Below are 24025 nucleotides of genomic sequence, written 5' to 3' on the forward strand. Positions count from 1 at the left end.
GGAGGATGTTTTCTGCCAGCAGTGTAAGAGATAAAAGAGAAAAGGAGGAGGCACCATGATTTGCTGCAACTCAAAATGTCCTGGATATTTTATGAAGTATAGATGTAAGATTTTCCACTGTGACTGTTTCCAGCTGTACCCTTTTTACTGCCATGTGCTGAGATGGGTACAAGATTCCCTTCAGCCTGTGCCTGGGAAATGCCTATTCAAAGGCACAAAGGCAATAACCATTGCATAGGGCTGGTAGTGTTTGAGTCTGCTGGCAGCCCTTTAAGTGTGGAAAATCTTCTGGAACAGTTAAACTTACAGTCACTCTGCAAACGAGCAATGCAGTACTGAGACCATAAATGAGCCTTCCTTTGGTACCGTGGAGGCTGGGTAGTTGGGGGTTACAGGCAGGGAGGTAGGTGTTCTGCAGCCCAGAACTGGCACTTCAGCACTGATGCTTACTGGCCATGGGATCTTAAAAGGATTTGGTCATCCCTCCCAACCCCCGTTTCCTGTCCCAGAAAAATACTAATGCCCATACCCCTCATAAAGTTGTTAAGAGGAGACTTATAGAGGAGAGGGCACTTGAGCTGGGTTTTCAAAAGTTCATATAATTTAGATACGCAGAGGTGGTCTTCCTGTGTAGCAGGAACAGAGAGCAAAGGTGTCCTGATGGGAATGCCTGGTCCCATCTGGGGATAATCCAAGCCACTCAGCCTGACAGAGCTGTGGGCCCAATTCCAATATGTGGGTTCTCCCCTTACAACCATGCAATTCCCCAGCATCACTTGGAGATTCAGTAACTTCAACCCAATTCCAATGCTATCCACCTAGAGATAGTGCAGGTCCCACAAGAGTTACAGGCTTGGTCCTACAAGACTCCCCTCCCTGGCTCCCACCAGCGTATTGAAAGTCCAGGTTATCACCTGTGCTTCTGATGACCACCTATACATCAGAAGTTCCAACCACCTCTGCCACAGGCTCTGTTAACTTGCTAGAACAGAGGGAAACATTTTATTTACTAGATTACTGGTTTATTATAAACAGATATAACCCAGCAATAACCGAGGGTTAGAGACACATAACACAAAGTATGTGGGAAAGGGCTCAGAACTTCCAGCATGTTCCTTTCCCCACATCTCCACATATTCACCTACCTCAAAGCTCCCAGTACCCTGTCCTTTTAGGTTTTTATGGAGGCTTCATTACATGGACTTCATTGATGAAATCATTGGCCATTGGCAATTGAGCTCAATTCATTATTCAACTGAAAGTTTTAACCTCTGATTACATGGTTAGTTCCTCTGGTGACCAGCTCCCATCCTTAGGTGATCTACAGGCTTTTCAAAAGTCACTCCATAACATAACGAAAGATACCTTCATTCCTCTCATCTCCTACAAAATATTCCAAGGGTTTTAGGAACTCTGTGCCTATGAAGACCAAATATATATTTCTTATTAAAAATCACTGTATAACAGGTGTATACAGCAAAAAGCTTGAGCCTCATAGCTAGAACGATGAGTTGTGGGCCCAGATCACAGAGGACCTTTACCATCTGCGAAAAGCAGTGTTTGGGATTCATTGAGTAAGGAATGAGGATTTACTGAAATGAGGCAGAGCCATTCCTTGGTATCATGAAAAGATACGGGGAACAGAGGGATAAAAAGGTAGGGAAGGGACAACAGTAGGAGACTTCACAGTTATCAAGGCAGAAAGTAATGATGGCTCAAGGGAGAGAGGAGGACAATAGAAAGGAGGAGTGAGAAATGAATAAGAGAATGCAGAAATTGAATTTTAAAAGGAGTTGTCAGTAATATAAATAGGCAGCACAAATGCAGAGAGCCACAGATGGTTATGAAGGTTTCAGACCTGTGGCTGGGATCATAGCTCTGCCATGATTACAAGAGGGAAAGCAAAAGGCCTTGAGCTCAGTGTTGTATATATTAAGCTAATGTAAACTAATAGACCCAGCAAACTGAGAAATGTATATAACTAGAGTGGGAGGAGTGGAAGGGATAGGTGAAAGCTGAGGAAATACATTTCTGATTCATCCTTTGGGTTTCAAGAGTGGATGGGATTTCCAGATGAAAAATTGCGGAAAGAGATGGATGGAGATACGAAAAGAAAATGGAGGGATGAAGAGATCAGAAAAAAAGAACAAGAGGAGTTACACAGAGAACTCAGAGGAAACCAGCTTGATGCTGAGTATGCAAGACAAAGAGAAACAGTTTCCAGACAGAGAGGTTATGTGACAGTAAATGCCACAAAGGTACAAATATGGCGTCAGATGGGGCCAAGAGTGGATCATGCTGGCGAAGGTTATTCCCTCTCCAAATGATTGTGTGAACACCAATAATTATTCTAGAAGATCATCTCTTTAGTATCATAAGTGCTCAACAGTCAGAAGCATAAGATTTATATAAAAGAAATGCCCGTTTAATTTATTAAAGCAGACATTGGCTAAGTTATTAGCCATTACCCATGACTCTGTAAGACATGAAAAAGTTAGAGTAGATCTAATGGGGCCCTTTCATCTACATGGAAAAGGTCATTACAAGCATCAAATACTGAATTTTAGAATGGCGCTGTAGCAAATAGCTATATATCATAAGTCAAATTAGACTTCAGAAGGACTGATTGTCTTGGGATTTCATCATTTAAAATGATATCTTGCGGGCAGCCCCGGTGGCGCAGCGGTTTAGCGCCGCCCGCAGCCCAGGGTGTGATCCTGGAGTCCTGGGATCGAGTCCCACATCAGGTTCCCTGCATGGAGCCTGCTTCTCCCTCTGCCTGTGTCTCTGCCTCTCTCTCTGTGTGTCTCTATGAATAAATAAATAAAAATTAAAAAATAAAAATAAAATGATATCTCGCAATAAAACTGACTCCAAAGAAGGATATTAATCTCATACTTTAATGCTATTCTACCAAATTGTTTTAATTGACAATAATATTTGAGCAGAATTTTTTCAGGTAAAATTTGCTTTCAATTTAAAAGAGAACGTGTGGGGGACACCTGGGTGGCTCAGTGGTTGAGCGCCTGCCTTTGGCCCAGGCCATGATCCTGGAGTCCCGGGATAGGGTCCCACTATCAGGCTCCCTGCATGGAGCCTGCTTTTCTCTCTGCCTATGTCTCTGCATCTCTCTCTATATCTCTCATGAATAAATAAATAAAATCTTTAAAAAAAATAAATAAAAGAGAACGTGGGGGCACCTGGGTGGCTCAGTGGTCGAGCATCTACCTTTGGCTCAGGGTATGATCCTGGAGTCCTGGGATCGAGTCCTGCATCAGGCTTCCCACAGGGAGCCTGCTTCTCCCTCTGCCTGTGTCTCTGCCTTTTTCTCTGTGTCTGTCATAAATAAAATCTTGTTAAAAGAGAGAGAGAGAGGGATCCCTGGGTGGCTCAGTGGTTCAGCACCTGCCTTAATTTTAAAAACTAGATCACATGGTAAAACCTGGTGAACTGTGGCAGCATGATAGGAGATTCACAGGTCGTGTGATAACCCTGTATTTAAAGCAATGATTACAATCAGCACAGGGTTATATTCCCAACTCTCTTTTCCAGTAAAAATGCATTGCAATAATGGAATGTAGAACTTAGGGATTTTCACTAGTCTATAAGAACTTCAGGTAAGTCAGTTCTGTTCCATAAAGTTGATTTTGTTTAGTCCATTCTTTGTAAGAGGGGAATAATTAATAGCATTTTTTGAAAAGAGAAGCAGCAGCGGGAAGAGGCAGGAAATTCGGTTTGAGATGGCATAGCACCTGCTGGGAGGCAGGGAGGTTTCGCCCACAGCAGAGCAACAGCCTGGAGCAGAGCTTCATGTCTGCAAGGCCACGACTGGGAAGGCAAGGGGACTGCTTCTCTGTTGCCTCAGAATATAAATCATGCAGCACCTAGGGGGCCTTTGGAAAAGGCATATTTGTTCAAGGAGAAACAATGAGAACTGTTGAAGAATGAAACAGGAGGGCAGTCCCAGTGGTGCAGCGGTTTAGCGCCGCCTGCAGCCCAGGGCATGATCCTGGACCCTGGATCGAGTCCCACGTCAGGCTCTGCATGGAGCCTGCTTCTCCCTCTGCCTGTGTCTCTGCCTCTCTCTCTCTCTCTGTGTCTCTATGAATAAATAAATAAAATCTTTAAAAAATAAAAACAAAAAAAATAAAAAATGTCTAAGAATGAAATAGGAACCAAACTGAGGGTTGCTGGAGGGGAGGAGGGGGAGGGACGGGTTAACTAGGTGGTGGACATTAAGGAGGGCACACAATGTAATGAGCATTGGGTGTTCCATAAGACTGAATCATTGCCCTCTGCCTCTGAAAATAATAACTTACTATATGTTAATTAATTGAATATAAATTAGTTAATTTTTTTAAAAAAGAATGGAGCAGACCACCACCAGTTATAATTCTTTTGTCCTAACACATTTTCAAGGAAAGACTAGAGATTTGCTGGATTATATCCTCCAGTTTGAAAGTAACTGTACCTCACGTGCTGCCACCATGTCCCGGCAAACACCTCAGCGGAGCACACTGTTGACTGCTCTGTGATCACAGGATACCAGAATCTGTGTCAGAGGAGGGATGGAGATTTAGCTCTCGAGATCTTTCATCATCAGAAGGAGGGTTACAGCCATTCAGCCCTGGCACTTGCTATGATTTTCCATAAGTGGCTCAACTGCCATGGGCCTCAGTTGTCACATCTGTCAGATGGAGACATAAGATCCTGCTTGTAGAGCTTTTCAAATCATGTCTGGCAGGCAGCAGATGGTAGCCACTGCTGCAGTTCCACTTGTTGCTGTGACTCACCAAACACATGGCTTTGTTTTGTTTAGATGAGCTGCTTCAGAAAGAGCAAAACTACTCGGATGACGTCTTGGCCAACATGATCAGTGAACCAAGAATCAGTTATGGAAACGATGCCCTCATGCCATCTTTGACAGAAACGAAAACCACCGTGGAGCTTCTTCCCGTGAATGGAGAGTTCAGCCTGGACGATCTCCAGCCCTGGCATCCTTTTGGGGTCGACTCAGTGCCGGCCAACACAGAAAATGAAGGTAAGAGGCCCCAGAGAGAGCAAGAATATTCCAGTATATATATATATATATATATATATATATATATATATATATATGCATCTTTCAGATATTCTTGAGTGGTGACTTTCTACACATTTGAAAAAATACTTTCTTACCTAGAGGTATTTTGTTGCTTCTGGAAAAAAAGAACAATATTCCATGTATGTTTAGGTAGCAGTGGCCATTCTAGACTCACCTTCAAAGCAAACAGGATGAAATTATATAAATTTTTCTCCCCCTTGTGGGGAGAAGTTTTCATGGGGCCTACAGAAATGGAGATTTGAAAAGCATCAAAATAATCTCTCCTGGTTATTTATTCCAGTGCATTAAATTTCAGACTGCATTGAATGTTTAAAAAAAAAACAAAGATAAAGAACCACCTACAAATAAATTGTAATTTTGCTAAATATTTAAACAACTTTGTGTTTAGAAAGTTAAATTTAAGGCAACTTTCAAAATTAAGTGTATCAGTCAACATATTTTTTTCCTATGATAACTCAGAGAAAATTCTGAGTTATCATAGATTTGCACATTGGATGATGTACTTTCTTTCACAGGGATTTCTTAGCAGAAAGTTCCAAATGATATCTCTCAATGAGAGAACATCTTTTAATTCCTTTTAATCCATAAACATTTTTACATGTTCAGAGGTATAAAATTTCAAACACAGGAACATCTTGATTTCTGAATTCTAATTGCATTTTTTTTAAGAACACAAAATTTTAGAAGAGTTTCTTTGTGAAGGTAGCAAGTTTGGATAGTGGTAATAATTTTAACATGATTATTTTATAGTATGGATTCCTCGAAGTGCAGTCAGTATACACCTCGGACTAAATTTTTTTTTAAGATTTTTTATTTATTTATTCATAGAGACACAGAGAGAGAATGAGAGGCAGAGACACAGGCAGAGGGAGAAGCAGGCTCCATGCAGGGAGCCTGACGTGGGAATCCATCCAGGGTCTCCAGGATCACGCCCTGGGCTGCAGGCGGCACTAAACTGCTGCACCACCGGGGCTGCCCTCGGACTAAATTTAAACGCGGTATCAGACCTTAAGTGTATTATAGAAGCTTTTTTTTTTTTTAAAGAACCATTACAGAAAATCTTTCAATAGACAGTTTGCAGGTGAATAATCACCCCAGATATGTTTCATTAATTTGAAAAGGGGCACCGTATAGTAGTAATACCAGCTACAAACAGCAGTGTCATTTATAACATAAAAATAATTAAGACTTTACCATTTGTAAAAAGAATTCTGACATAGAGGAAAAAAATGTAAAGACTTCTAAAACTTTAAAAACTTCAGTTACAAGGGTAACTTCCTTATTAAATTATAAGAGTGATGACTATATCATTTTTTTTAATAAGCGGATACATTTTGGTCTTTTAAAATCCTCATCATTCAGTCACTAATGAGAATTCTTTGTGGAAAATGTCCAGTCTCATTTGTAAATTGAATGCACACTCTTTTCCTTTCACACATTAAGCTGTTTAATTCAGGGAGAAACAGGTCCGACGTCTGAAGTCTGATAAACTTCCTTTGATAGAAAATTAATACCCTTAATGCCCTTGATTCCAACTCTTAACTTTTTATGAAAAAAAAATTTAAGTTACATAGATTAGACTGTGTTCTTTGTTAAAAATTACCCCTGCCTTTGAAAATTTATTCAACTGCAATGATTCTAAAACTATAATTTACAAAGAACTTCCTGTCCTTTTCCTGTGATCTTTTCACATCTTTCAAATACGTAGTTTCTAGAAATAAAATGTTCCCATTTAATGTTTTCCATTACTTGTTGATTTTGGAAAAGTAAGATAAAACTTATTTCAGAGCCTACCTGACTTGTTATGATCACACACACACAAAAATAATAGAAACTAGAAATTATAACTTACTTATGGTAAAGTTTATGGAAAGTTTCAGAAGGCCAAAGCAAGCTACATTAGCAGGGTAAAAATTAGTTTACAGAAATTACTGTGTATGTTTGATGTAATACTTGGTATTTCTCTTAAATGTGGTAAATCCTTTACAAATGTAGAATATACAGAGTTTTTTAAGAAAAACAGCAAAGCCACTCGAGCCCTATTTATGTTCACTCTTCAAATTTAATGAATACAGCGAAATGCAATGATCTTGGTGCCACATAGAACAGCAAAAGAGTGTATACTATTCTAGAAAGTGTTGCATTTCCTGAATTTCAGCTTTTCTCTTTACTTTCTCACTCTATTAGATATTGAGAGCTTAACTGCCTAGTATGCATAACGCATTTCCTTGGTAACTTTAATGAGGTAAATTTAACTTTGCGATTATCATATTAGGAGTATAAATAATTTCAGCAGTTAAATAAATTTTTCTTTATGTGCTAACAAGTATTTCATCTTGATTTCGTATGTATTCATGCATATGTGGTCTCCATTAAAAATTGTATGCATTCTAGTAAGCATTCTGTTTATATTAAAATTCTTAAATAGTAGCCAAACTGACCCACTCTCTTCAGGGAAAAGAAATGCAAGGATATCGGTTGTTCTTTTTAAGTAGAAATAGAGGGAGGAACTATTTTACTTAAAGCAGCTTCCTAAATTCCAAACCTTGGTGCCCCTGCCAACATATCCATTATTTTCCTGGTCTTCTGCCCCTTGACAATCCTCCCAAATCAAATAAGAAAGAAGTCTATGTCCAGGTTAGGAGGTAAGCAGTGATCCTCACTGCCAGTGATACACTGCCAGGTAACCCAAAGAAAGAAGATTGGGCTAACCACTGGGTTTCTCCAAAGTGATCAGTTTTTGGAAGGCTAAGAACAATAGATTTTGGAGATACCCCAGAGTAGCAATGGACTACCAACGGACTACTCTGGTAGCAATACCTCCACTGAGAAAAGTAGGCTCTGAGAGTGGCCTATGGCCATTGGTCCAAGGAAACAGTCTACACTCCTGCACATAGACACACTCTTGGGTGTTGCCAAGATGCCCACTTAGGCGAAGTCCTTGATTGAGTCCCTCTAGGTCTTTGACCAGGACACAGCTGTTAACATTGCCCAGGCCTCATCAAAAGAGCTGATACTCTTGTTATATAAAGATCTGTCATTAATAAATAGAAAAATCTTAAATAAAAGTATTACAAAGCAATAATATTAAGGATCTCAGAGCTTGAGTTCTGGTTCTTGCTGTTATCAGACCCAACACTCTTTTTATATCATTTTGAAACGCCTCCTTAACGGTGAATCTTGAAATAAAACGGACTGACAGTGTTTCACGGGGAAAACTCAACGAACACATAAGTATGCAGGCTAGCCTACTAGCGGAAACAGTGGCGCATAATCAGGTGTTTGTCCTGTATGGATGTGACAGATACAGATGCAGATGGATACGAGGGCTGATTCCATGATTCATGTTCTGTGAGCAACAGTGGATGATTTCCTAAAATAGTGAAGAACTCCTGGGAAGGCTCTAAATAAAACAACCTTCCCTCATTTTACCCGGTGGTGAGCTCTTAGCAGTCCAGGTTACAGTAAGAGCTATGCAAAAAACCGCTTTGTGTTTATATATTCAACTGAGTTACGTTCTAGTCCCACGTGATCATAGATAAATGAACGTCCAGCCAGAATTTAGGAAATTGTAGAAATGCAGAGCTAGTTTTATTTGCGTGGGATTGCCCTGTGCCTAGCATCTAGCATCTTTGGACCCCATCCTCTAGAAGCCAGTTGTGTCCTTTCCCCAGTAGTCGTGGTGACAACCAAAAACACTTCCACATTCCCACCATCGCACAGAATGGTAGCTGCCTCACGTTCCTGAATGGTGTGGGTCATCAGAGTTTAAATTCCAGCAGTGCTGTGTGTTGGGGGCAAGTGAGAGAGCCTCTGTGGCTCTTTCCTGGTCTACAAAACAAAGGTGATAATAATTCCTAATTCAGAGATAAGCTATGAGCATTGATGGAGATGGCAGGAAAAGGTCTTAAAGTATCTACAACACAGTAAATATTTAGCGTAGCTCATTCTTTCTTCCTTCCTTCCTTCCTTCCTTCCTTCCTTCCTTCCTTCCTTCCTTCTTTCATTCCTTTCCTTTATCTTCCTTCCTGTCTTCCTTCCCTCCTGTCTTTTCTGTCTTTCTTTCTTTTGTCTGTTTGTTCATTTATTCATTCTTTCTATAGGACCAAGATCTTATTAGAGAGGTTTTACCAGCTGCTCCCAGGGAGAATCACCCTATGACCCAAACAGTGTATCCTTAAAAATTAATTACGAGGTCAGCCCGGGTGGCTCAGTGGTTTAGTGCCGCCTTCGGCCCAGGGCCTGATCCTGGAGACCCGCGATCAAGTCCCATGTCAGGCTCCCTGCATGGAGCCTGCTTCTCCCTCTACCTGTGTCTCTGCCATGCTCTCTCTCTTTCTCTCTCTCTCTCTCTCTCTCTCTCTCTATCTCTCACTAAGAAGTAAATAAGATCTGTAAAAAAAATTAATTACTATAATAAACCATATAATGACACAGTCTTAAAATCTTCTCCTGTCTGCCCTCCCCATCTCCTCCCCTTGTTCCCTCTCCCCGGGACCTTGCCACCTGTGAATATCTCACACACAGAATATTGAAAATACCTAAAATTCTGAAAGGATTCCCTTTCATCTCATGCAATCCTCATCATCATAGCTTCAAACACACTCACCAACAATTTATTGGTTTTTCTTAAGAAGAGCCCACCAAGTCCAGAGAGAGAGTCAGATCCCAAGCATTCTTTTAATTTTTATTGAAAAACTAAGTGTATCGCAGTTTTCCCATATTTTAGGCTATTTGGCCAGCTACAGTTTGCCTTGGGGGATTTTCTGTGGTTTTTTTCAGATCCACTAAGCTTAACTGGCTAAACTGAAGTGAAGCTGTTATTTATCAAACTGCTGTTCTCTTGGATTGTGAAGTCATCTTGCTAAAGGCATTTCTGTTTGTTCTGCTTTGTCATGATTGCTAAGCAGGCCAGCCAAAAGGTGGCCAACAGTCAGCTTCTTTGTATAGAATACATGCGTGGAAATACTATAATATTCTCAAAGAGGCATAACAGGTCTTATAATATGTATATAATTGTGAGTGGAAGATGTCCTCTGGTATATTTCTAATTAGCCTACTAAAGAAGCAATGACCAAATCACTTTAAATGCTGAAAATGAAGGATGCTTGGGTGGCAGAGTTGGCTAAGCATCCAACTCTTGGTTTTCGCTCAGGTAATGATCTCAAGGTCATGAGATCGAGCCCCATGTCAGGCTCCATGCTCAGTAGGGAGGCTGCTTGAGATTCTCTCTTCCTCGCCCTCTGCCCCTCCCCCCGCTTGCATGCTCTCTCTATCTCTCTCTAAAACAAATAAATTTGGGACTCCTAGGTGGCTCAGTGCTTGAATGTCTGCCTTCAACTCAGGTCTTGATCCTGGGGTCCTGATGTCCTGGGATCGAGTCCCATATCGGGCTCCCCACAGGGAGTCCGCTTCTCCCTCTGTCTGTGTCTCTGCCTCTCTCTCTGTGTCTCATGAATAAATAAATAAAATCCTTTAAAAAAATAAATAAATTTTTAAAGCCTTTTTAAAAATAAATAAATGCTGAAATAAATGCTGAAATTGAAATTAAATAATGTCCTCTTCGGGCCTGTTTTCTGCATGTGTAAAACTGTTTTCCTGCTGATTCCTCCATTGCCTTGAGCCTGGTAGCAGGCTGTGCTAAGCAGCATTCAGCTTAGAATTGGTCTGTTATAAGGAACACCAGAACAAACTCAAAGGCCCCAGAATTTGGATCAGTTTGTCTCCTCTCCTAAGGAGACATTTGAGTCAAAGCTATTGAAGGCATGGGAATAACACATTTCTACTTAAGTTTTATCTTAACTCTTTAAGATGACCTCCTATTTTTAATTTATTAAACAGCTAGAGTAAAATGTTTCGAACACTATATTTAAGTTACTTTCTGGTTCAACGAGTAATAGTTCATTTGGAAAATTGGGAAGTATTTGTGTTGGACTGGGAAATAATGCACCTCTCTGTCTTGTCAATGTATATTCATTTTTGGCAATGATGTCATTTTTTTTAAATTGATTGATGTCTGCTCACTGAACACAAGAATTACTTATTTTTTGAATATTAATTCATACTGAATCAGCCTCCAACTGTTAAAGCAGGCTAGGGTTTAAGTCAATAAAACTATTAATTGTTTCATCTTCCTAAAAAGGAAAAGCTGTTATTGCTATTTTCAAATTTCAAATGAACATGCACACTGGGAAGAAAAGGCAGAGAAGCTTCTAGAAACGATCTCCTCACCTAGAAATAACTACTGATAGCTTTTTGTGGTAATATCTTTCGGACTTTTTTTTTTTGTCTGTACATTTGATGCTTTTTCTGTATTTTAAGTAACTGTGGAATAGTACTTTATCATTTGTAAGGTTCTTGTGCATATGTGTGCACGTTTGAGCCCTGGAAAAACCCTGTTTACTTATGACAAAGCTAAGGATTGGAAAGAATGTGGCTTGCCCAAGATCACAGAGTAAATCAGTAATGGCATTAAAGTGGACCCTGGGACCAACGGCCTGCTCTTCAGCCTGCATTTAAACCACAGATTACCTACTGATTCCTTCATGAGTCAAATTTGGTTTCTGATAGTTTAGCCATTGATAGATAGGATCCCCACTTAGAGTTACTTTTTTGCTCCATGAGAGTGCTTCTCTATGCTCATCTTCAACTGAAGCACCATTGGAGCTCTGGTGAAGAAATTCTTGAAAAATAAAATAATCCCTCTGTTAACTCTATTTTACATGGAATAAGGAAGGTCTCTCACTAAATACTGTTGCAGATGGGAAGAAAGGTAGAACACAGAGAAACTATATCATTCAAATGTGTTCATGAGTTACAGAAGGAAGTATGTTTTAATCTGTCATGCCAGTAAAGTACTAGCAATCAGTCCTCTTCTCAGCGATAGTTAGGGAATATTTAGTAAGTGCAGTTTCATAGTATTTGAGCATTTCCAAAACAGTTCTTAAATTTTTTTTTGTTTCTCACTGCAATTAGAAGATACTATTTTACATATGCAGAAACAGCCTCAGAAGTGGTCATTCAGCCAAGGTTGCTTACATTGCCAATGTTGGGTATAGAGGCGTCCACCCTCTTCTCTCCGCCATGCTGCCAGTCTGCATGATAAAGGACTAAACCTTGCTCTTTCGATGCATCCAAATGTCTTAGTATTCTCAGAAGCCTGATTTTTCCATACTTTGAAGGCTTGACTTCCTGCCACTCTCTTCTCCACTTTTCTGCCAACGTGTGACATTCAGGATCGATGTGGGTTTGTAATCCCACCTTGCAGTGCCTGAGCTGTGTACATCAGTAAGCTCTCTGGTTTTATTGAAACTGGTGTTCCAGAAACCATCCCATCGAGCACACCTTTCTTCCCACCAACATCTTTGTTCACCTTTGCTTACCTTCTTATCTTTTATTTCCCAGGCCTTACGCAAGGGGCTTCTCCCCTTCCTCGGCTTCATTTGCCTCTTGCCCATTTTTTAATCCTGAAAGCTTTGGTTCTCTCCCTTGCCTGTTTCTTCAAATACGAGTCTAAGTTCAAGTTCTAGTTTCTGAGACTCAGAAGCACTTTGGAAATACCAGCTAATGATAAGCAAAGGCGGGCACCCTATGCCACCTGCACGGGTTCCTTTGGCTCTAGCCCAGAATATTCACAAAGGAAAAATTGTGGAAGGTGAGACATATGAAAAGAAATACTCACATTTCACATGTTTTCAACTCTAAAGTCGTCTACTAAAATAGTAACTACCAGCCTTTAAAACTAGAGAGAGAAAGACTGACTTTCTAGCTGACTTCTTTCACCCTCAAAATGGGAGCAAAATTTTATGCACTAAATGGCAGATTGTGTGGTGAAACTTTTCTCTCCCAATGAACTCATGTTTGCATTCTCCCTGGGGATTTAATGGAGTCCTTTTGTAGTTAATTAACTGTAAAATAAGATAAGATTGGACAGTTGTAAAGGGAGGTATCGTCAAGACTTTCCACCAGGCTGGGTATAATGTATTTTATTCCTAATCAAAGCCAAGAAACCATCTCTAAACTCAAGGAGCAGCAAATCCACACTCCCTTCTCCCCTCTTTGATGTTGCTGCATGTCCTGGTGAGTGCTTTTATTAGAACACTTTTATTAGTAAGGTTGACCCATCAGTAGTGGTAAGCCTTTTGAAGTGGTACCGCTCCTATTCCTTGATACTCAGGATTAACTCACTGGTGGTTCTCTTCCAGCTGCTCTTTTTTTTTTTTTTTTTTCAATAACCTATGTATTTCACATGCTTTTCCCTGCTCTGTGTTCAGGAGCCACAACTCACCATCTTGATTTGTCTTGTTTGCTTTCCCTGTGCCCAGTTGAGCCTGTTGATGCCCGCCCTGCCGCCGACCGAGGACTGACCACCCGACCAGGTATAATAACCCGGTTACTTTCTACCTCTCAGCATCTTGCGCTTGAGCCTGAGCCAACGCCACCCCCCGCTCTTCGTGATTAGCCTGTCTATACTGCAGTTAGGGAGAGAGGATTTGAAAGGACCTGGAACCCAGACTTCTCAAAGATTCCCCCTTGCTTTTTCCTTAAACTTGATTTTCCAAGTTCCTATTTAGGTAATCAATTTTCTTTCTGAGCTTTCCTTTTCAAATAATAAGAGAGGCCTTCCAGCTTATGGGGTGGTTTTTTTTTTTTCCTTTTTTAAGTGGAGAAGAGTATTTAGACCTCTGTGTCCTCAAAAATGGAAAGCCACACAGATGCAGATTCAATCCGGTGATAACTTGGTCTCTGCTTTGAATACCTCTTCCTTCCTTTCTTGTTTGGTATGCAGATGGGTCCTCTTCTGACTGAATTGGGCTCAAACTTCAATCAGTTCCTCACATAGATGTGAATTCCTAAAAATATCAGAATGGGCCTACCTCTAGAACCCAGAAATATTTGCATTTTCTCTTTCATGGGTTGTATGGATGTATGGACGTATTCTCCATGAGTGACTACAGTGACAGAAAGGATATATGTGCATAGTTTTGTGTACCAGTCTTCTATTTTTTGTAATCACCTAAAATTCTCATTAACACTATAATAGACACTTCTTTTTTTTTTTACAGTTTCCCCAGCATTAAGAAGTACACTTTGATCCTTTTTTCTGTATCTAGTCTATATCTCAAACTGTTTTTAAAATAATGTCACACCACGACAGAAGCACACATGAACCTGGTTTTGACTTTATGCACAGTTTTGACCAACTAATGGTAGCCATTGGTTTCCATGAAACAAAGACAGCAGTTACAGAGTTGACCCAGCTGTATATTCTAGAGAAACTTAGCTCCACAAACAAACTATACCTTCTGGAATTTATTTCCTTCCTTATCCTCGTAATGGCCTTGTGCAATAATCAAGGAATAGGGACTTCACCATTTTTGAAGATGTTAACACACAGAGGTAGGTCCCTGGCTCAGGTAACAGTTGGTAGCCTGCCAAGAACAGACCCTGCCCCTCACACTGCCAGTGTCGGCTCAGACCCCTTCTATCTCCAACCACAGTCATTGATGAGAACTCCGAATCTGCCCTGTGGCATCTTCATGACTGTGTGTGACACATCTTGACAGCTGCTCTGGTTGGTTCTATGAATCTCTGCCTTTAGGGCTTTTCAGAGGAACTTGAATTATAGTAAGTCAGACACAGTGTGGGCTCTCCTAATGTCTTCCTTATTGCCATTGTCATGCAAGTGAATTTTAAGGAACCAGCAAATGACATCCCCATCCTGCTCAGCCCATGGTGGAGCTCAAGGCTAAGGGGTCAGTTCTGTTCTAACAGTTACTGAGACCAGCTCAGGATGATCATTTGCCTTGGGCCTTTTTTTATGCCACTTTCTATTTTACTTTTAAGGAAGAGATGCTCTTCACCTACAAGAATAAAAGTGAATTAGAAGCACTCTTACAACCAATTTTATAAAGTCCCTTCTTTGGGCCCTCTAGGCTAATATGTTCTATTTGGAATATGAGGGGGGCAGGGTTTGACAACCACCAAAGTTGATTTTTCCCCTTTTTTTAAAAAAAAAAACTCTAACATGAAAATAACTTTTCCATTCATTTCCCCCCAAAACAATCTATTTTAAGGGAAGAGCTAGAAAGTAGTTAGAGTTGTTACGTGGGGGGAAGAAGCCATCCAAGGTCTTTATTATAACAATAATAATGTTTCTATAACAGCAATATTTCATTTTGGTATTTCACAGAGTTCAACGCATTAAATGCTGTGGTGGGTGGAAAGACATAAAATGATAAGTTCCCCATTCTCAGGAGCTTGAAGTATATATAATAGAAGGAACACACTTAGCATATATAAAAGAGGAGATGAAATTAGAAAGGCAGGGGAATACAAACCAACGTAAAGTACAAACCAGGGTGTCTGTGAGGTAAGCAGATGGGCCACTCACTGAGGGTGTGTTAATCCAGGCACATATGGGAGGTGAGCTTCAGGGAAGCATTTCAAAAAATTTGAGACTCATCCATTAGCAAAGAAGAGGGGAAGGATTCAAAGATGGGAGCGTGGCCTGGGCTTAGCTTGCTTTCTTGTACTTTTTCTCCAATAAAAGAAGGCCATACGTAAGCAAGAATGATCAGATCCAAAGTGAGGAAGACTCTACTTTACGAATAGCTCTTACTTGCCAGATATATAGTAGTAGGACATGCGCTCTTTTTCTGTGCTTACCGGCCATATCCCAAGCATTTGGACCAATTCCCTGCTACGTTCCCAGAACTAGTTTTGGTTCTTCCAACATCACTCTTTAGGAGACTGCACGCTTGAGTTCAGTGTGCCAAACTATATCTTTAGACTTCTGAAAAACCAGGGCACTGTAACTTAGAATGCAATGTCAAGTAGGGAAAACAGTGGTAGCAGTGGGGATTTCTGGGCATGGTGGTCATTACAGCTACTCCCCCTGCTTGCTTCCAGGGAAGAAGGGGTTCTGGAGGTCAAGTTACACATTTGACCAGAATAAAGAAGAAAAATACATTAGCAAGCTCTTCACAGGGGGAGGAAAGCTACCCTTCCCACTATGAGTTATTATCACCCTTCTGCAGTCCTCATAAAGGAGACCAAGTCCTTGACTCCAAGCCATGTAAAAGGTTTCATGAGGGACATGCCTCCCTCCCCCCTCAAAAGAAAACAGATTCTGCCCGCTTACCATGACATAGAGAAGTAGAGTTACACCAGGGCTTGGAATGGAATCAGTACAATTGAGAAAACATGTCTGACGAGCCTGTACGCAAAGGTCCCTGCGACGTATTTCAATCTACATGTCACAATTGATCGCATGCAATATGAGCCTATTACTGATGATGTTGCGCTATGTGCAACATCATCCTTTCCTTTCCTTTCTTTCCTTTTAGTGAGATTTGCTTCATGTATAGAAAGTCCTTTCACTAAGTGCTTATACATGCTACACACAAATGAACTAGGAAGATCTTTCTTCTGAAAGTCTTGCAAACTATTGCGCTATGATTAATCATCTGTTGCTCTGACTTGTTACATGAATTTGAATTTGGTTTTTGTTTTGTTTTTTTGAATTTGAATTTTGAGTACCAAAAGTATTTCACTCTCCTTTCTGAAATAATGGGCTTTTATAATTTTGAATGGAGAGCTCCTATTTTTTGAAGTAATCGTTGGTCCCACAAATCTAAAAGAAAAGACTATTCAAAGAGACTTTGATTAAAATCTCGAAATATAATTTTAACTGTTGCATTGCTAGATCCTGATGACAGCAAAAGGGAGAGCTATAAAGAAATTACTGTGGTTATACAACCCCTTCTCAGATTGAAAAGGGCTTGTAGAAAGATTAATATATACATATTAAATAAATAAACTATATTTTTATAAATAAATATTATTTATATTTATAAATAAAACCAATGACAAATAGCAGAGCTTTAGTATCACAGCTCGATAAACATAGTAACATAGTGTTAGGAAATTAGAGGTCAGAGTGAGCTGGAAATGATGAGAAAATGCAAATAATTTCAAATCAAGAACATAAAAAAGAAGAGCTCTTGGGACAGGATCAGGAGGTGAGGGACAGCCAGTGAGAGGACCCAGCAAAAGATGAGAGACAAGGAGAGACTGTCCCATTTGTGCTTCTGCCTTTGTGTCTATATATTAAAGAGAGTGATCTTTTGAAAGAAAGAAATGAAAGTCCAAAGTAGATCAAGATGAAAAAAGAAAGCACTAGCTAGCTCCCTGTAATAGTTTTCTACTGCTAATGCAACAAATAATTCCGTAACTAAGTGACTTAAAACAACAAGCATTTAGTTGCTTATAATTACTGGAACGATCAGTATTTCAGGCATGGATTATCTGGGTGCTTCTGGCCCCAGGTCCCTCAGGAGGTTGCAGTCAAGACATCCTCTAGAGCTGCAACCATCTGAAGACTTGAAGCTTGACTGTGGTGGGTCCATGTCCAAGATGGCTCACTGACATGACTGTAGGCAGGACACTGCACCTCATCGTGGGAACCTTTTTGTAGGGCTGCTTGAGTGTCCTCATGGTAAGACAGCTGGCTTTCCCAGGGCAAGTGACCCGAGAGAGAGAACAAGAAGGAAGCTGCAGTGCCTTTTTTGACCTAGACTCACAAGTCCCCCAGGATCACTTTCTCTGTTGTCTGTTCATTAGAAGCAAGACACTCCTCCATCCAGTCCACACTCGAGGGAAAGGAATTCAGTCCCACCTCTGGAAAGGAGGAGCATTAATAAATTTGTGGATATATTTAAAATCTACAACCCCTCTCTACCACATCCAAGTCCTTGTGACCCAGACAAATTGGAGGCTAGGAGAACTTGAGGGTGAAATTGTTGAACTGCCCTCCATGATCTTTGTGGACCTTGGAGAGCGGGAAAGCTGGGAAGATAGGGAGAAGAAACTCATTCTGCCAGATGGACAGGAGAGAAGACAGGGTGACAGTCCACAGACTAGGTGTGGATTGACATTAGTCTCGGCTCTGTTTTCGGATGAGTTATTAAATGGAAGCTTTGTGAACAATTGGACAAGGAATCAGGGATCTGTCAAAACCAGCACAGGCGCACGCAGTCTTGTCAACTTCTTTTCTTTTTGTGTGAGCTGTGCTGTTAGACTGGCACACGGTTATGCTGTGGACATTGTGCTTTTCAGTTTCAGCCAGATGTGTGACCAGTTTCACAGCACCTTGTGGACAGGCTGTAAGAGTGACTAGACAAGATGCAAGAAATTAGGTCCAATGGGAGCTAAGGACCTGGTGTAACATGTAGCCTGAGCAAGAACCATCAGGATCACAATGCCACTCCTTGACTGTCTGGTCTGCTCAAGGCTATCATGCAGAAGGGAGGTGTTGGCTCGCCCTGCATGGAACAGGCTCAAAGAGCGGATGCTGTAGGGGGTCTGAGGTGGCCTTGCGGGAAGAACATCATTCTTATAGGCAGAGCTGTCCAACACGGAGGCAAGCAGAGATTCTTCTCCAGTTAGGAGCTGAGTGAGGGTCTGGCCCTGGGTGGGAATACCATAGAGATGGGATCTTAGCCTTTCTCATCCTAAAACTACGACTTTTGATATATAAATGCTAAACACGTGGAACCTGATAATTTGTATATTGTCCTTTCAGGTTTTGTTTCAAAAATGGCCTTGCCATTTTGTGTTTCAGCTTCCAATTGTTATTTGAAAAATGAAATTTATTGTAACAATTAGTGTAAGACTCCTGTAGCAATTTATAGAGAAGGAAGAGTTAGTAAATTATAAGTTCTGTTAGCCCCACAGAAACATTTTCTAGAATTATGGACTGCAAGTCTTTATTCAGCGGATGAACCAATTAATTCTGTATCTATAACTAAATCACTTAACTAAATAAATATGATTTTTATAATGCTTCACTGCATAGATACACAAACGTAATTTATTTGTAATTGGAACAAAGCCCTAAAGTAGCAGTTTGATTCTACCAGGTAATTAATGCTCTTTTTTAAAGACTTTTTTTTATTTTTTTCTGAAAGAATGAGGACACATGGGAAAAGACCTAGAATAGGCTAGACAATAAGCCCCTAAAACAAGCCAGTATACTCTGGGAACACATCCTTGCCAACCTCCCAACTAGCATTTAACTTCTGGTTCTCCCCATTAAAAAAAAAAAAAAAAAAAAAAAAAAAAAAAAAAATTACAACATGTGTCTAAAGGCAGTAGAAGCTTTAACTTCGGATTTCTTTAATCTTTAATTTCTTTTTCTTTAAAATAGATAGTGGTTAAGGGTTTAAATACAGGGTGTCAGTTTTCTTTTCTTTTTTTTTTTTTTAAGATTTTATTTATTTAATCATGAGAGACACAGAGAGCAAGGCAGAGACACAGGCAGAGGAAGAGGCAGGCTCCATGCAGGGAGCCTGACGTGGGACTCGATCCCTGGATTCTGGGATCACGCTCTGGGCCAAAAGCAGAAGCTCAACCGCTGAGCCACCCAGGTGTCCCTGGTGTCAGTTTTCTCGAAGAAAGTCACTAATCTGTTTCCTCTCACTCCAGACTTAGAAACTAAGTTTTGGTAGCCTTTGTGTTACAGCATTAGTGTTTACAGATAAAATGAATTGACTGTCCTGCATCATTTACTCATGGTGTGATGCTTATGGATTAATGCAGGTTCAGGCTTGACAAATATCAAGACGGAAGAGATCTCCGAGGTGAAGATGGATGCCGAGTTCCGACATGACTCAGGATATGAAGTTCATCATCAAAAATTGGTACGTAAAGTAGTTCACCTCTTCCTGCCACTCTGCTTGCCTTGCCAGATGACCTGTTAACGCTTGTTCACGCTGTGCCAGAAATCCAGTGAAGGAAAAGATAAAAACAAGAATAAAACACTTTTGCCTATTATAGGGTTCATCATGGAAACACAGAAAAGAAAAAGGGGGGGTCCTTATAGAATAGTTCTTTATGTCTGGAAGGCAGCAAAGCCCACCCAGGGCTCAGAGTAGAATTAATTTATATTATAATATCCGCTCTAATTAACTTCCACGCTATTTTCTAGGAAGTCAGGCTTCTAAGAGGTGGATTTGGAGTTGGCATTTATAACTGTCTCCCTGTGCCCCTTCGTCTCTCCCTCTTCCCTTCCTTCCTGAGTTCTTTCCCCAGCACCCATGTTTTTAGTTTCTCCCACGGGGGTAGGATCTCTGGGTTTCTACCAAGGTAGGTGGAGGCAGGAGGTGCGCAGGACTCCACGTTCCCAGTAGGGTTGCTCTTTGAATGATTTGGACAAGGAAGACAGCAGCCTCCTTATTGGACAGAATCTCCTCCTGCCCCCTGTGTTTTCCCCCAAACGTTAGAATCAGAACAAATCAAAGAGCACCCATCCCCTTTGCAGGCAGCTCCGGTAGTTCTATGAAATCTTTTACCAGATGCTTCAGATAAATCAAATCCTGCATCATGCTAGGGTTTCTTTCGTCTTATCAGTAAGCATAGTAAGTGGGTTAAATTAATAAAGAAGACAATTTTACTGCATATTCAGTAGTCAACCAAAAAATGGTAATAAATTCTCTTAGCAATAATAATACTTGAGAAGTACCTGCTGTCAGATGTTTATCATGCACTGGGGGTGGGGATGGGGGGAACATTCATGCTCTTTTTCAAGGGAAAGAATATCTTTCCAATATTCATAAATATAATTTCTAAATCCAAGTAGCAAATTGCAGAAGAAATGTCTGTGAAATATTGTGCATGTGTCTTTTCACTCTCAATGATTGGAGCAAATCCAAAACTGGCCTGTGATTCAGATTTGCATTTCAACTCCCATAATCTTTTCTGTACAAGAACCTTTCGGGTTTTTGAAGCATGATTTTCACTGGCAGGTTAATCCGGTCTCAGTTAATATAAAATCAGGGGCACCCTTGATCTGACCAATGCCAAAGAGGTTAAAAAAAAACTCTGGGGTAGCTGTTCCAGAGTTAGGGGCTGGTGGGACACAGAGCTGAAGATTAACATGCGGATTTGCGTTTTCTGGAGCCTGTGTCATAAAAGCTCATCTCCACAATTATGCTAACTCCTATAATGCGACAGTGACTAATGGCAGGGCAGCAATTAGGAGAATCAGCTCCCTCTACTGAGCTAGTTGATAAGATAATGTACTATAATTAGTGCAATGAATATTACAAAATTACAGTATTTTCTTAAAGACACAGGAAGATGTCCAGACTTGCATTTATTCCTGATTACCTCACATTTTTATCATTAGCTAATTAATGATTTGCTTTTTATAAATATGTTGAGCTAGCATATTTGTTGAGAAAGGGGAATAATTATGAAAAGTTTCTCGTTTTGCTGCAGATACACCCTGAGTAAGACTCTTAGAAATTGGCCCTATTTGTTGTATTTTATATTGCCTTTTCAGATCACCAGGATGTTCGTTGTCACTGTGGAAAATCCAGTCATTTTACTGTGCTGAGATTAGACTGAAAGAATTTCTTTAGGGAGCTGTTTTTATTAATTTATACATAAATGTGGTATACGTTTAGTAGTAGTTAAGCCAGGTGGTCTGGCATAAGATCATCTCCTTACATAACAGGATTATAAAAAGTACAGCATGCTTTTATAATTCCAGTTAAGTATGTAAAGTTGAAAAATAGTGACTTGCTTTTATAAACAATATGAAGGAATGCTGTGCGGCCAAGTTATCAGATTGAACAAATATCTCTGACATTGTTTCCAAAATTGTTTATGTTCAATTCAAACAAAGGGCAAGAGTAAAACAACAGGTTTAGTTGGGTTTCTGGAGAAAGGTGTAAGCAAGCCGGAGTTCTGTATGGCTATTAAAATTCTTATCTTGTCGCCTACTACTTCTTCCCTTTGAAAAAACTCTTTTTTTTTTTTTAAAAAAAAAACTCTTTTTTAAGCATTACACTTCTGGAGGTTCATTCAGTACTGTCCTCTTGAAGGATCGTGGCTAAAAGTAGGTAACAAGATGTCTGTATTCTTCAGATGAACTCCTTTGTCTCAGATGCTTTATCCTATGTATTAATGTCCATCTCAGGAAATTAGGACATCTCTGGGTTTGCACCTAAGGTGGCGTGGTCATGCATCAGGTACCTCAGTGGGCCTCTTTTCAAAAGCACAGTCCGTGCCTTTACAGCCTTTGGTAGATCCCCACTCCACCTCTCACCAAATGTTCCACCTGTCAGAGGGTTTCAGGTTCCTTTTGGCTACTGTTTAGCCTTTCTAGGAACATGAGGGAGTGGGGTGGAAAGCAGACTTCCCAGAACTGGGGAAGCATTCTGTAGACTGCAGGTGTCATTGTTAGTAGGTGGAATGTGTGGGTTTTTTTTTTTTCCCCAAGTAATGCACCAAAGAATGGAGTGACCGCCAGCTGAAACTTACTGCATAAGATCCACACTGAAACTTTTCACATTCCTCATCCAGTTGTTCTCGTGCAATTGCAAACCTTTTTTTGTTTTGTTTTGTTTTGTTTTCAAGGTGTTCTTTGCAGAAGATGTGGGCTCAAACAAAGGTGCCATCATTGGACTCATGGTGGGCGGTGTTGTCATAGCAACAGTGATTGTCATCACCTTGGTGATGCTGAAGAAGAAGCAGTACACGTCCATTCATCACGGTGTGGTGGAGGTAAGTGACTATGGCTGTGTGTTTGCAAGCGAGAGGGCAAGAAAGACTACATGAGAGATTTTGCTTGGCATTAAACTAAGAATCATCCCTAAGTAGCTATTCTTTGAAAAAAAAATTAAGATTCCTGCATGGTGCTCAAGTTTGGCAGCTGTTTTCTTGTGTTGGTCTTCATTCATCCTGACTTAAAAATGCTATAATCAAGGCATTGGATTGTGTGCTGCTCCTTCAGCTTATCTTAGAACTTGTATCAAAATGTCAAAATAATAACTAATGAAGATGCCTGGCTTAAAGATGTTGTGATTACCCTCAACCATTTAAAAGAAAAGAAAAAAATAACAATAGAAGTTAGAAATGAAAAGGAAGCTGGAAGTCTGCTTCAAAAAAAAAAAAGAAAGAAAGAAAGAAAAAAACCATAAGCGCATTCATTCCCTAATTTTATTTTTTGTCTTAAAGAGTGTGACTTCTGACTTCTTAGTAAAACCAGGGAGTAGTAATTAATACTCATTTTCAGTGAAGAGTCTTACCTTTTAAAGTTTCTTGGAAAATCACATGATAGTAGTTGAGCAGAACCTGCAGGGTTGTTCAAGCTGTTCAGCCTGTTACCTGCATTTCTGCCTGAAATATCTTCGTTTCCAGGGGTTAGTATAATTGCCCTGGAGCTGGAGAGAAGATTCACCAAGTGACAGTCACCATTACCACATGATTACATTCAAGACTTTGTCCACACAGGCCAGCATATGACTAATGAGTGTGTACAGCACGGAAGTCATGAGTTACACCAACAAAATAGAATAGCTACAAGGTTCAAATGTGACTTCTTAAACCCATGACACAAAATATTGAAATACAAAATATACAAATAAGTTCTTCTTAGGCATTTATGTTTTTTAAGATTTTAAGTAATCGCAACACCACCCAACATGGGGCTCGAACTCACAATCCCGTGATCAAGGGTTGCATGTCCCACCGACTGAGCCAGCCAGGCGCCCCTCATGTATTTTAAAATGCAGTTCTGGTGTTGGGGAGTAGGTGGGTAATCCTCATAGTATGTGTAATTTTTTTTTTTTTTAAGATCTTACTGATTTATTTGAGAGAGTACCAGTGGGGCAGCATTGGGGGTGGGGACAACAAAGGGAGAAGCAGGCGCCCCTATGATTTTTTAGGAAACTCTTAGAGAAAGTGAGTTAATATGTCTTAAGAAGTATTAGAATTTTCTAGATCGAAAGAGATCTCCGTGATCAGTCAAATTGATCTTTTCATTTGGTAGATGAGAAAATAGCCGGCAGCTGCTCACCTGTTGTTGAACCAGGTAGGGCCAAGGTCCAGATACAGATTGTCCCATATCTAACC

General features: G+C 40.3%; 1 protein-coding gene across 7 annotated transcripts in view; it reads left to right on the plus strand.

Annotated features, from left to right (window-relative positions):
* Positions 1–24025, plus strand: part of APP (amyloid beta precursor protein) — a 263371-nt gene that overhangs the window by 230246 nt on the left and 9100 nt on the right. For 4 of the 7 annotated variants that reach the window (XM_025995690.2, XM_025995686.2, XM_025995688.2 and 1 more), the window contains 4 exons: positions 4820–5041; positions 13429–13482; positions 19706–19806; positions 22529–22675. In XM_025995690.2, the coding sequence (XP_025851475.1) occupies positions 4820–5041; positions 13429–13482; positions 19706–19806; positions 22529–22675 (524 nt within the window). The remainder of the gene's footprint in view (positions 1–4819; positions 5042–13428; positions 13483–19705; positions 19807–22528; positions 22676–24025) is intronic. The other 3 variants (XM_025995687.2, XM_025995689.2, XM_025995691.2) reach the window with 1 other exon arrangement.

The sequence above is a fragment of the Vulpes vulpes genome, chromosome 15 (assembly GCF_048418805.1).
Source record: "Vulpes vulpes isolate BD-2025 chromosome 15, VulVul3, whole genome shotgun sequence".
In the NCBI taxonomy this organism is placed as follows: Eukaryota; Metazoa; Chordata; class Mammalia; order Carnivora; family Canidae; genus Vulpes; species Vulpes vulpes.